The 13555-nt window shown below is 37.3% G+C and overlaps 1 protein-coding gene across 1 annotated transcript in view; it reads right to left on the reverse strand.

Moving 5' to 3' along the window:
• Positions 1-6279: 6279 nt before the first annotated feature.
• The window catches only part of Sirpb2 (signal-regulatory protein beta 2), a 93152-nt gene continuing 85876 nt past the window's right edge, over positions 6280-13555 (reverse strand). The window contains 2 exon segments of the mRNA XM_063282798.1: positions 6280-6509; positions 6512-6589. Of these exon segments, the coding sequence (XP_063138868.1) occupies positions 6280-6509; positions 6512-6589 (308 nt within the window).

Raw genomic sequence — 13555 nt, forward strand, 5'->3', positions numbered from 1 at the left:
CAACCCAGATACTAAGTATAGCATATAGAACATCTGAATATCATAATATGATTCTCAGCAATATTGTAACCTAATCTTCTATGTTTCCAATAATAAATTTTAATTATTTTGATTTATGATTTTCTAATATTCAGTCACTAAAAACATTGCAAATTGAGTCTATAGTGGGCTTTTAGATGTCAGAAATCTGTATTCCTAGAACATAGGCACTGATATTTCTGTCAGAATGAATATGCATTCCATGAGTCACTGACTATTATTCAAATTCTGAACAAACAACTTATCTAGGGAAGGTCATAAAGTTATTGGTACAGTGATGTGCTGCTTATTTGTGATACTTAGCATAATCCCTGGAACAGTGTTTTTGGAACAAAACAATTTCAGTATCTCAAGTACTCAGGAATATCTGTGAAAAGTACATACACATGAAAGAGGATGGAAAATGAACAGGTGGTAAGTTGATAGACTGCCTTGTTTAGATAAAAGGCATACTGGAAAATTCCATGTTCTGGGAATGAAGGGATCATGGTGAAGTGGCAAAAAGCCCAGTGAAAGCATTTTCTTGAAAACATGCAGGTGATGAATGAAAAATGTATAGGTAAGAATCTATGAGAATCACTTTCACGGTTTGGAGACTCAACCATCCTGTAGTGCATGTCCACACCAGTGTAGATGCCATCTCAAATCATTCTGTTGCTCTTGAAGTACTAGAATTAATTTTGAAGTTAAGCAAAGATTAAAATATATTTCAGTAGTATAAACAGACTGGGTATATACTTCACTGGATGCCGTGTTTGTCTGATATATTAGAGGACCCTAGTTCAATCTCTAGTACAACCAACAACATAAATAATTTGGTAGCCCATAACTGTAAAACTATGTAGGGGCATGGAAACTAGAGGATCAGAAGTGTGACTTCTTACTTGCCCACATTTATGATACATTATTTGATAGTTAATTGTAAATGTCGATGTGTCTCAACCTAGAATTTTCTAAGAAGAAAATTGCAATTAAGCTTCTGAATAAATTGAGTTGTCCTGTTGATGAATGTGTGGAGAATTGTCTTGATTGTTAATAGACGTTATAGCATCACTCAGAATGTATGTGGCTTTATTGTTTTAGACACTGAGCTCCATAATGTGTAAGTTCAAAGAAGAAAGCTAGCATTACAAAAAAAATGGATGTGGTATTTGAGTTTCTGCCTGACTTTCACGGTATTTGATTTTCTGCCTAACTTTTTGTAGAAAGTTCAATTTCCTTGGAATTATAAGTTAAATGAAATCTTCTATCTCTTGTGATTTTTTTGGTCAGGATATTACTACAGCAAAAATAAAAGTATATCGTTGCCTGAAATCACATACAAACAGAAATCAAATGGCCCAATCTGAAATAATAACCATCCCATGCTCCTGCTTTCTGAAGAGTGGTGGTATATTTTATTGTACCTGAGAGTGATTACATGTCTCACTTAGGCCACTATGGTAGATGTCGTGAACATTCTTTGGATTCTGACCTGAAGCAGTGTCCTGAACAGTACACTCAAATAGGAGAAGTAGAAATCTGATTTAAAGTTCAGTTCTCATTAATTAACTTGTTTATTTTTGAAGATTCCAGTACCAATGAGTAGCCCAAGTACACTTGTTGTACATTAAACTAGCAGGCAATTGTTTTACACAGAAAGTAATTATTTTACACAAGACATTGAAATGAATTGTCTGCAACTTCAAGGAAAGTTACAAAACCAGAGTAAACGAGCAGAAAACAGAATGAAGAAAATGATATCTTTGGAGTAGGAATAAAGCTCAAGCAATAAAATCTTCACATCCAGAGAACATCATTTCAGACTTGGGTCCCTGGATAGCAAATGAACTTTAAGTCATGTTACATAAATAGGTAACATAATAATTTCTTCTTAGAAAGTACTGCCCTTTTTGTTCCCAGTTATCTTTCCTCGAACACAGGTTCAGTAAGTTTAGCTTTAGTATAATTCAGTGAGAACTTCACAACTTTTCCAATGACCAACCGTAAAGAACTAATTTTTCTTTCTTTTTTTTTTCTTTTTCTTTTTCCTGCTCCATTTTTTTTCTGAGGCCATCTAGTACTTGAGCTTGCTCTCTCTGGTACTATGAGATGCACTGCTTTCCTTTACCTCCCACTCCCCACCAGTTGTGTACCATGTGTTTAGAAAGACTAACGGGATGCAAGAGAAATGACAAGTTTACACAACAACCATGTAGAGAAATATCACTATAGAACTTTGATTTAAAAAATAAAAAAAATCCTTTGAGAAATTCTATTGCAGATGATAAAAATGAAGAAAGTCTCCAAAATACCACATTCAACACCCAATATCATGTGAGTGATATGACATTTTTTAAACCTTAAGGGATATTGACTTCAACATTTTCCCACATTTGGAGTTCATTTCTTGAGGACCAAAAATTTTTAAAATAAAATCTGATGAGGATTTAAGGATAAAATAAAGCCTAATTTTGGTGTCCCCAAAAAAGTATGCAATTAGTTTTGAATATTTTAAAATACTATTTGAGATCATCTTTGGGAATAATAGATAATTTCATTGAATGTAATGATGATTTTTGTTTTTAATGAAAAATAGTTATTATGACCACCTACTATTTATTGCATTTGCCTTGCAAGAGCATCTACATGACAGAGCCATCAGAGGGTATTATTATGAAATATCTAAATAGCTCTTAATTTAAGGGAGTTGGTGCCTTTTTAATGTTACTGTTTGAGCAGGCATATATATATACATATACATATATATATATATATATATATATATATATATATATATATATGTGACCCAGTATTTAACTAGCTTTTGAATTCACAAAAAGGTCTGTATTCCAAGTCCTGAGGGCTAGAGTTAGCATGAGGAGAGTCCTGAGAAAGCCAGGTATGGGAATGGTGCTGTTTCAATAATGACTAAGTGTTAGGAGTAGATACAAGCTGCTAGTTCCGGTACTCTGTTCCCTGGCAAATCCCACTGTTCCTTTTTTTTTCAGTGTAATCATTCTTCAGTTTAATGACCAGAAGAAGGCTGAACTCAGTCTTTTGTTTATTATATCTTTAAGGCTTTGATCATTGTTAATAATTATAAAAAATTCCTCATTTTCATAAACTCTGTGAGTCCCAGATCAGTAGTCCCAACATTCGTTTCATTAGGTTTCTTTAGAACAAAACTAAACACAAAGCAAAAGCACCTTTCATCATAGGTTTACATAGTCTGTTCTTCATGGGAGCTGGGCATAGATCTTTTGGTTTCCTGGTATAGCACATAGCAGCCTTAAGTACTTACTCCCATGTAAAAACAGACAGATAACAGTACTAAAATTAAAATTATTCCTTACAAACTTTGAATTTATGTAAGTAAAACAGTGAGCATTCTCTAATATCTTTCCAGGCATTGCCATCACCAGTTCTCCAATCAGCTAGAATAAGAGAGTATTATAGAATGATGTCATTATACATCAAGGAAGGTCCAGGATAAGGCATAACCTATCATTGGATGAGAAGGAAGTGTAGGCAGGGAAAAGTCTAGGAAGGAGAGGATTCAAGATGGAGATAACAGAGGAAGATGATTCTGATTCAGGTGGTCTGGGTCAATTTTATCTTGTCTAGGTGGACAGTTTCTAGCTTTATTAATTGATAGTGAATTTATTCTGTGTATGTATTATGGATTGAATATTTAACATATGAATTCAGTTGTTGGATTACAGTTTGTTGGGTCTTGATATTACCAGGACCAGAGTTCCTGGCAGTCCAGGGCTGTCCAAGGTCACTAGCAATGGGAACAGAGAGGCCACTATGGCTAGATGATAACTAGGCTAAAGTGGCATGATGCCACACTGAAACCAGATCCTGCTGAGATAAATTAATGTTAATTCTATATGACCCTATGGTGCCAGAACTAATACCAGGGAGCAATCACCTGCCTGGGTCTGAAAGTACTAGGGGGCCAGCATTAAGTAGTGACGAGTGGGAACCAGTCATACACATTTTTATTTATACTACAACAGATTACTAACTATTTATATGCTTCTACATCATCTTTTAATTCTCTAGTCTTCCTTTCCTTATCCTAGTAATTCCACAGTCTCATATACTCTCCTTCTAATACTATTTAGTCCTATATCATATATAATTTCCTATTTTTCTCTTGATTTCTTTTCTTCCTGAAGCCATCTTTACTTTTTATTCTTAATGTTCCCAAGTTCACTGTGGTTAATTATCTCAGCAGTCATTGGACCAGAGGGTATATGTGCTTCTCCCTGATTCCAAATTTAAGACCAAGTCTGGCAATGAACTATTTCTACAAAGGACCATGTAAGCTTTTATGGCCCTTATGCTTATGCTGTATAGAAATTTCCCCATGGACCTAAAGGCCAAGTTGAAGGCCTGTTTCTTGTGCTCCACAGCCTTTTGACAATCTCCACTACTCATTTCTGAAAACCACATCTGTTTCAATTACTATGGTGTGATTAGCTCTGAGTAATGGCGGGGGTTATAGTCCCCAGAAAGAAAGACTGAAGGTAGAGTAGTAAAGATAACAGATCAGCTTTGGGGCAACAGCAACTATCAGCACATGAGGGGATCATGGGATCAATGGCCTGGTGATGTTCCAGAAGCAGGAACTGTGTCACACCTCCCCTTTCACAGCCATACTTGATCAAGCTCCAAGGAACCTGAGTTTTCCAAAATCATTGAATTTGTGGACCTCCCAATTGTTTCATGAGCAAAAAAAAAGTATTCATATTGATGGATCTTTATCTAATTAAAACTTTACATTATAACATAAAATTTGTTTACATAATAACAAGTCCTGGGGAATTGCCTTTTGCAAATTTGATTTTTTTTCTCATTAGACCATATTGCATGTTCTTAGGGCAAGAATTCAACATCCCTATTAGTTCTCAACTACTAGATTCTTGACTGTAAAATTCCTAACTCATAAGATTGTTTACAAAGGAAAGAGATTGCAGCTAAACTGAAAAAAATAGTAAAGGTACATTAAGGGTTGCATGTGTTTGTGTAATATATTCATATTGAAAACAGAAAGATAAGCATTTCTTCTTAAAATATCACCCAGGAATATGGGTACCTAAATAACTGCTAACTACAGGTAGACTGTTGGAATTTCACCCAAAGGGAACACAAATGTTTATGGAAAAATGTAAAATGGAATGGAGGCAGAAAAGATATTATAAAGAAATTATATGACCTTGACGATGTAACAAATTTTAGGTAAAAATGGGAAGAGTCAAGATGCTTGAGTTTTATGATACTTTAATTTCTTACTTATTTAATTTATATACGTGAACACATCAGTGTAAATATGTATGAGACTTGCAAGGAGTCAGAATGAAATCTGACTTCATTTTATTTTGTTGTAGTTGTAAGGTTACATATATATTAAACATGAATGTTACCTCTTTCATTAAAAAGAGATCAATTTTACTCATAGCCAATAAAGTACGGTGAAGACCTCATGAGAGATGATGACAGTACACTGCTCCCTTTGATGTGCAGTGGCTTAAAACACTATGGGTTTTAGTATGTGGTGGCTATCCACCATGCTCAACTTGGCATGTGATTACCATGTCAACCTAATGGGCAGATGAATTTCCCAAGAGCCATCTGTTTCTGCTGTAAGATCCATCCTTGTTTTCTATGAGGGTAGAATCCAGTTCTATGAGTGGCATATTTACACTCTTGAACAGGTCAACTGAAAGCTCAAAAGATAGAACTTCTGCACCTGGCACATGATATTTATCACATTCCAGATTGGTGTTGACTGTTGATTGATCTAATGGAGAATGGAATTGAAAAATCACTAAGAGAAGCTGAGGTAGATGGAAATGTGACATTGGAAGACCCCAGAGAAAAGCTGTAGTGCTGAATACCTACCACATTACAAATGCACCTTGGGAATAGAATAGTGTTTTGCACAGAGCAGATCACAACTGCGTATAGCTCCAAACACAGAGGAGCACAGGCAGAGGTGGAGTGAGGACCCTAATTAGAGAAATCAATAAGCATAACTCTCAGATGCACTAGGAAAAATAAAGGTCTAACAATGCTGTGTATGAGATATGTGAATCATAATTAACACAGCTTCAGTTACTTTTGTTAAAATAAATACAATTTCCTTTAGGTGCTGACTACAATGCCTCCTTTGCAATGTGTATGAATGCTTGGGAACTATGGGAGAATGATTCTGATCATATAGGAACTGGAGCTCAGTTTCGAAGCCGTCTACCTAAGATGGTGTAAGACAGCTTGGTTCTCCCACAGAGTCCTTCCTTTTAAGGTGTTATGGACCACCTTACAGAAGATGTTAGTGTAGATCTCCACAGCTCCAAGCACCATTTGTGCTGAAGATATTGTAGAAGATGTTCTCTTCTTTGGGTCCCTAGTGGTTTGAAAGTGAGAGAGCTTCGTTTCATTTTTTAATCATTTCAGTGTGATGTTCTGAGGTGAAAAACTGATGTGCATGGGAAGCTCGGTGTCTGCTTAGGTATAGCTCTGCTTGTAGGACTTGAGAACGCAGGAGGAAATGGTTTAACTGCAGTGGAGCATGTAGACAAGAATGTCATTGTGATTGCCACCACTGATGACATACACTGTGAAGAACTTTACTAGATAATACCGATATCACAATTATCACATTTTCTTGTGTTGCTTGAGATCAAAATCAAGACTTCAGTCAAACTCTGAACCTGCTATAATTCCATGTTATAAATTCATTTTAGCCACAGACATTAAGGGTTCATCTTTCTGTACGGCTTTCCTCAGGACTTCTCATCTTCCTTCTGTGGTATCAAATGTTCTGTGTTTGCTTAGTTTAGCACTGATGGCCAGGAGAAAATAAAGGACAAAGCCAGGTAAAATTATAGGCCTCGCCAAGGAAGTCAATTACCACTGTATTTCATATTTAATATCATCTATTCCTGCTGGTCTCATGAAGGCTTGATAATCTATGGTAAAATTTTCCAGAATTATAACAATTGTAAGACAGAAAATAAAATTTATAACAGAAGGGTCACAAATCTTGGGCCCTTCCTGATTTCCATAGTTTCCTTTCTTCCTTTCTTTCTCACTTTCTTCCTTCTTTCTGGGCGCTCTCTCTCTCTCTCTCTCTCTCTCTCTCTCTCTCTCTCTTTCTTTTTTTCTTTTGTACATACAAACCTTTTGTCTAATATCTGTCAAGCCCTGAAATTAACATTGAGAACTCAATTACCTGTATCTCCATATGTGGACATAATTTGTACTTATTCTGAAGTAAAAGGCAAAAATTATCCTCTGTCACTGAAGCCAGGGTTGCTACATTTTCTAATTCTTAATATCAAAGGACCAAAACAGAAGTCTGTTGAACAGACATGAATTCTCTCTGGTCCTAAAAGCACACACTGAGTGGTCTGTTTGACAGAAAAAAATGTGTGCTGTAGATGTCTTGTGCTGATGTTATTATGTGTAACAGGCTGTATTTGATGAATATTCTACATAGTTACATGGTTGTATTTGTACAATGTGATTCCTCCTTAAAAAGTCATCAAACCAGGAGGATAAAAAAGTGTTATTGAAGTCAATCTATCCAAACACTAGCACACATGATGTCCCTGCAGTTTGGCAGACAATCTTCTGTTTTCTTATTCTGCAACTACTTCTTCCCAAACCTACTAGTGTCCAGGTGTCAAAAGTTTGAAGTCTAGCAATGGAAAGTTCCCTTTGCATCCCCTAATGGACATGCCCAAATAGTAGACACTTTATCCTAACACAGGGCTTATAACCTGCCATTTTCTGTATGTTACATTTATCTCATCTACATTCAGGCAGTCTTTTGTTTTCTGGGAAAAAGACTCCTTCTCCCTCCCCTTTGTTTCTTTCCCCTTCTCCCTCAACTTGTATCTCGTTTTGTGTATCTCATTTCCTGCCATGTTTTGCTCTGATGCACATAAATCTGCTCTGTGCTGAGAAATAGTACATGATCAGTTCCTTTCGTGAGCTGATATTTATCTCAATACCCTTCCATAAAAGTGAATTAAAATTCTCACCCCAGGAAAATAAAAATAAAGATAGAATCCATTTCTTATACACTTTATGACCACATGCTTATTTTCTTCCATTTGCATGAAGTAAAAGTCATAGAAAAACAATAAGATATTTCTCTAGTTTGTTTTGGTACTACCATGAAAATTTCACTTAATGAGCAGAAGTTTCTATATAGCTAACATTTTTCTCTTTCTTAGTGATCCTTTCAAAGGTTGGCCAGTGGCTTTTACAGTTCAATTAGGGCCTCCAGAGGTGCTAATTATAGAAAGCAAATCGCCATGAGATTAACAATTTACAGAACTGTTGACATTCTGTTTTATTAACATAGACTTCTGAGTAAAGGAGAGACATTTCTGGCCCCAGAAATTATTTGAATGCTGATCTGAGCAATACAGAAAAGATTTGCTTTGAGATTACAGTTGAATATGATGGTGTCTTTTTGTACATTAAGGACTCTGCTCCTCTCTGAGATATGCCCTTGAACACTACTTGGGATTTAGGAAATAGTGTGCAGCAGAGTTGGTTCTGCTATTTCAAAGCATAAGGGGTTGTAATGTCTCAGCATGGTATCCTAATAGCTCAATCAAGGTAATAATCACAAACATTCCCTATTGCATATATTTGATGTTTCAGATGTCAAGGGCCATACCAGAACAACCGAAGAAACTTGAATCTAGGATTTTTCTTAGTTTATTTAATTCTAAAATTAGTCAGGTGAACAGCTAGCAATCTCCCCCTAACTTCATTAATACCTAAGGCCTAGAGAAGGAAAGTGAAAAGTTCAAAGACACATGCCCACTTAGTAAGACAACACACAGTTATGAAACATTTCTTAAAAGTCAGCAATTTCTCTTAGTATGTCATATGACTTTACTACTTCAGTAGACGCAGTCTACATGGTGTGTTAACAGGCAAAGGGTATTATGTGAGGTCCCTGTGTAGAAGGTCTCTTTCTGTGTACATGTCAGAGGGTAGCAATTCTGGAATGCATAACCATTTAGATTACTTCCTCTCTACAGACCACGGAAATTCTGATGTTCCTAATAGCCCTAACATCACCAGCCAAGAATATATGCATGTTTTATCTTTCCTAAAGAAACATCTAACAGGGAGCATGACTTTCTCATCACAAAATGGGAAACTGAGGATTGTACAGAGTATGTCATTGTCACCGTATGGGCTCCTGCTGCCAGCCTTTCATCACTTTTCTGTGTAGCCAGAACACTTTGGGAAAGTGGGCACAAGAGCCACATTCTAAAGAAGAAACTAATGGTCAGACTCAATGAGCTATCCAAGATTTTAAAACCATAATATACCAACTGTTTTGTTTGTTACTTTGTTTGTTTTTGGCATGCTGCTGTGTCTGGTGATATTTGGCGGTACAGGTTTTTCCTCTGAATGATATGTGATCATCACCATACCACAGAAGAGGATTTTTAGGATGGAATAGAGACTATCTCCTCTTCCCCGATGTGTCTCAGAATTCACTCTGTGCCCTCATTTTCATTTTTCACAAGATAACAGCTACTTTTCACTGAAGCTCCTCCACTGACACCACTCTAATTCTAACCTAAGATTCTGAATTGAAGAATCCTGTGCCAGATGCCTGCTCCACAGAGCTCCAGAGAGAAGGGGGCCTTTTTTCCAGGAACTAGACTCCTGCAGAACATGACTTATTTATTCTTAATATTTTCAGTACTAGACACCAGAGGCCACTTGATTCTGTGTCTGCTCCTCAGAGAATAAGATAAATAGCAAGGCAGCTTGTGTGGCCTCTTAGTCTATGAGGTAGGGTGTTTTAGTGAACTCTAACCTCTCCTTCATGTGCTCACAAATCAGGTTCTCTCTATCAATTTCAGGGTCTTCTCTAAAAGGAAGAGGTGACCTCTCCTCTATAGCAATGTTTCAGGAGAAAATGACATAAGAGGGACCATGTACATAACCAATTGCTATTCCATTCAGCTCTTCCAACCTATATCATACTCAATAGCATCATTGAAGCAAATGATATGGAAAACATCTTGTTTACTGAAAAGCTGTAGATTGTATCTTACTGGAGTCACTTACTGGTTGCAATTGCTAACACATTGCCTTGCCTAGAGTATCAGTGTCCTTGTTTATGATATGTATGGATTCGTGGTGAAGCCACTTTCCCTGTCTTTGTCCATTGAAGGGATATAAGAAGACTTGCTACACTATATAAAAGTGGGCAATAGGTAACATCCCTATAAATTAACTCATGTTGAAGGTAGCAGGCATTCAGCAGAAGGCATATGCCTTATGGCCAGGATGGTTAATTAAGAGACGATCTACTGTTTTAGTAGCCACAAATTGAAAACAAAGTATTCATGGCCTAGGAACTTAAATATGATATATCTAGCTAATGCACTATTATACTTTGTTTCCACAAGGGAACAGTTCTCAAATCCAATACAGGGTGAGTATGGTTGACATTTGGGTAGTTTTCTAATCACTATTGCATATTAGAATCTGAATGTGAGAAAAATCTTTGGAGCTAGTAATGAATGAAAATTCTGGGCAAATTGAACAAATTATGATTCAATATATCTTATGCATTGAGCTTCTAAGTACAGATAGCTTCTCTTGCCTGGACAGTAAGAAAATGGCTTTTAAGGAGATGTGGATTCCAGTTCAGATCCCAACTCCTATCTGGCTGTGTGATCTTGGACAAGGCATATACACAGGTTATAGATCTAACAGGCTGGGTTGGATAGTATGTTTGACTTTTATGCTGTAAAATTCTCAAAATCAATACCTGGATAGAAGACTTCACGCTTTTTCAGGAAATGCAAAATGAACATTTGGCTGCCACAGATCCGGTGTTTGGAGATAATTCACACACAGGAGCCAAGCCAACACTGGTCCAAAATTTTCATGCCTGTGAGAGTAATTCCCTGAAAATGTTTTCTGACAGTGCCATGTCAAGGACCTAGATTTGTCTCAATACCTAAACTAGGGCTGTGAGTTTCTACAGTGAATATGAGCACATCAGGAATGTTTGCACTGTGAAGGAAGTTTTGAGTAAATAAGAAATGCACATTATGCCCTGGTTTTGTCACTCTCCCTTGATGTGCTTTTCCACTTGAGAGGGAGGAGAACAAATGTATGAGACCTCTTTCTTGACAGTTTCATACAACATAAATTGGCATACAGAGTGGAATCTGGCAGATCTAGGCCCCAAATAGGTGGGGAAATTCTATATGCAGTAGGAAATGTCTGACTCCACCAATGGATGAAAAAGTCAGCTCTGAGGGACTTTACATAGCCAATAGGCTGGGATAGATTTAGAAAGATAATTGCTGTTGGGAAGGCAAATAAAGGTATGGGTTTATCCCATTTACCAAAAGAAGAGGAACAACTAGAAAAATAGATTATCCTCTTCTCTGCTCCGGTTTCTTGGTCCACAATTGGGTTGGAGTGACCATATGAATATGAGGGTTCACTTCCATACTTGTTCCTTACTTATTTAAAAAATATTCAAAAATATTCAACAATATTGACTTGTTGGAAATAAATATCAGAGAAGTGTTAAACAGTGGAGTACTTACCACGAACATGGAGGTGGGTGCCTACCCCATACTGAAACTCCCCCTCTACAGAGTATGTGTTCCAGAACTTCACACAGTAGTAAGTACCATAGTCAGCAAGTGTAACATTACTGATTCAGATGGAAAAGTCCATGCTGTTTCTTTTTGTAGTATCTGAAACATCTGTAACTCTGGGGAAGTGCTCTCCTATGAAACTATATATTAAGAGTCGACATTGTCCTATACTCCTGAACCACTTTATGGGCCCCACAGGAAACAGGGAGGTTACAGTGCAGTTCAAAATGGCCGACTCTCCAGCAGTGAAAGAAACTGATTCATCAGGCTGAATCACCTTTAGGTCCTTTGTAGCTGCTCTTGAAGGAAACATCAGTTTGTGCTTATCCTGATGAAAACAAACAAGTTCCTCAACTATTTGATTAAATACTATTATTTACAAAAACTCATCATGATTGCATGAATGTAATCCCAATTCTTCTCATTTGGGCTTTTAGTACAAATATGTAATACAGATGAGAAAAGTGAATCACATAATGACTAGGAATTGGGGAGGATTTTGATCAAAGCACCAATTTTGTTTGGTATACATTTTTTGTGCACGTAGCACATGAAACTTGTGTTACAATAGAATTGAGTTTATTATGGGCTCTTTTAAACCAATGAGATATGAATGCAGTGTCTAGGTAGAGTGAGGTTTACATTTGATTGGCAGATTCTCATGACAGCATTTGCTTTATCAGATTGGCTGAAAATGCCATAAATATGCCTTATATGCAATTACAATCACCCAAATTAAGAAAAGAAATCTAGCCAATATAGGTAAGAGATCCACCTCTTACCTGTCCTCCCTTGCCCCCCTCAGTTCAGAGTCCAAAGACCCAGGCTGCTGACAACCTACAGACCTACATACAGTACCCCACCATCTCCCACTCTCACTACTTAGGTGAACATTGACTGATCAGGTACAGTCAATACTAGAAAGAAGAGGTAAAAGCCCTACCTGCTATTTTAACACAGCCAACACTTGTTTTGTAAGTTAATGACTCAACCCAATGACATGTCCCTTTCCCCCTTCCCCAGTTTCATGCACTTTCTCCTATATGATTGGACATTTATGGCTCAGGTAGAGGCCACACAAGCCAGAACAGGTAAGAGACAAACCCAACATCTAAACCCAAAACACTGGAATGTTTTGGAAAATATATTCTATGCCAATTCAAGAGTATCCCCCTCTTTCTGTCTATCAGGATCTGCATTTATTGTACTGTTTTTTTTGTTGTTGTTGTTTTGTTTTGTTTTGGTGGATATTATTTTACTTAAGTTTCAAATGCTATTCCCTTTCCCAGTTTCTCAGACATAAGTGCCCTATCCCATCTCCCTTCCCTTCTTCTATGAAGGTGTTTCCCTCACTATCCACCCCCATATCCAGCCCCAATGACATTCCAGTTCCTGCCAGCATGCAATTCTTAGCTTCATTCATCTTACCTAGTTTTGGGCCACATGTGGGGCAGACTCTGAATGGCCATTCTTTCAGTCTTTGCTCAAAACTTTGCCTCCAAATGCCCTCCTATGGATATTTTGTTCTCTTTTTAAGAAGGAGTGAAGCACCTGCATTTTGAGCATCCTTCTTTTTTTTTTTTTATTAACTTGAGTATTTCTTATATACATTTCGAGTGTTATTCCCTTTCCCGGTTTCCGGGCAAACATCCCCCTAATCCCTCCCCCTCCCCTTCTTTATGGGTGTTCCCCTCCCCATCCTTCCCCCATTGCCGCCCTGCCCCCAACAATCTAGTTCACTGGGGGTTCAGTCTTAGCAGGACCCAGGGCTTCCCCTTGCACTGGTTTTGAGCAGCCTTCTTGAGCTTCATGTAATCTGTGGGTTGCAGCTTGAATAATTCGAGCTTTATTTGGGC

The sequence above is a fragment of the Rattus norvegicus genome, chromosome 2 (assembly GCF_036323735.1).
Source record: "Rattus norvegicus strain BN/NHsdMcwi chromosome 2, GRCr8, whole genome shotgun sequence".
NCBI classification, from domain to species: Eukaryota; Metazoa; Chordata; class Mammalia; order Rodentia; family Muridae; genus Rattus; species Rattus norvegicus.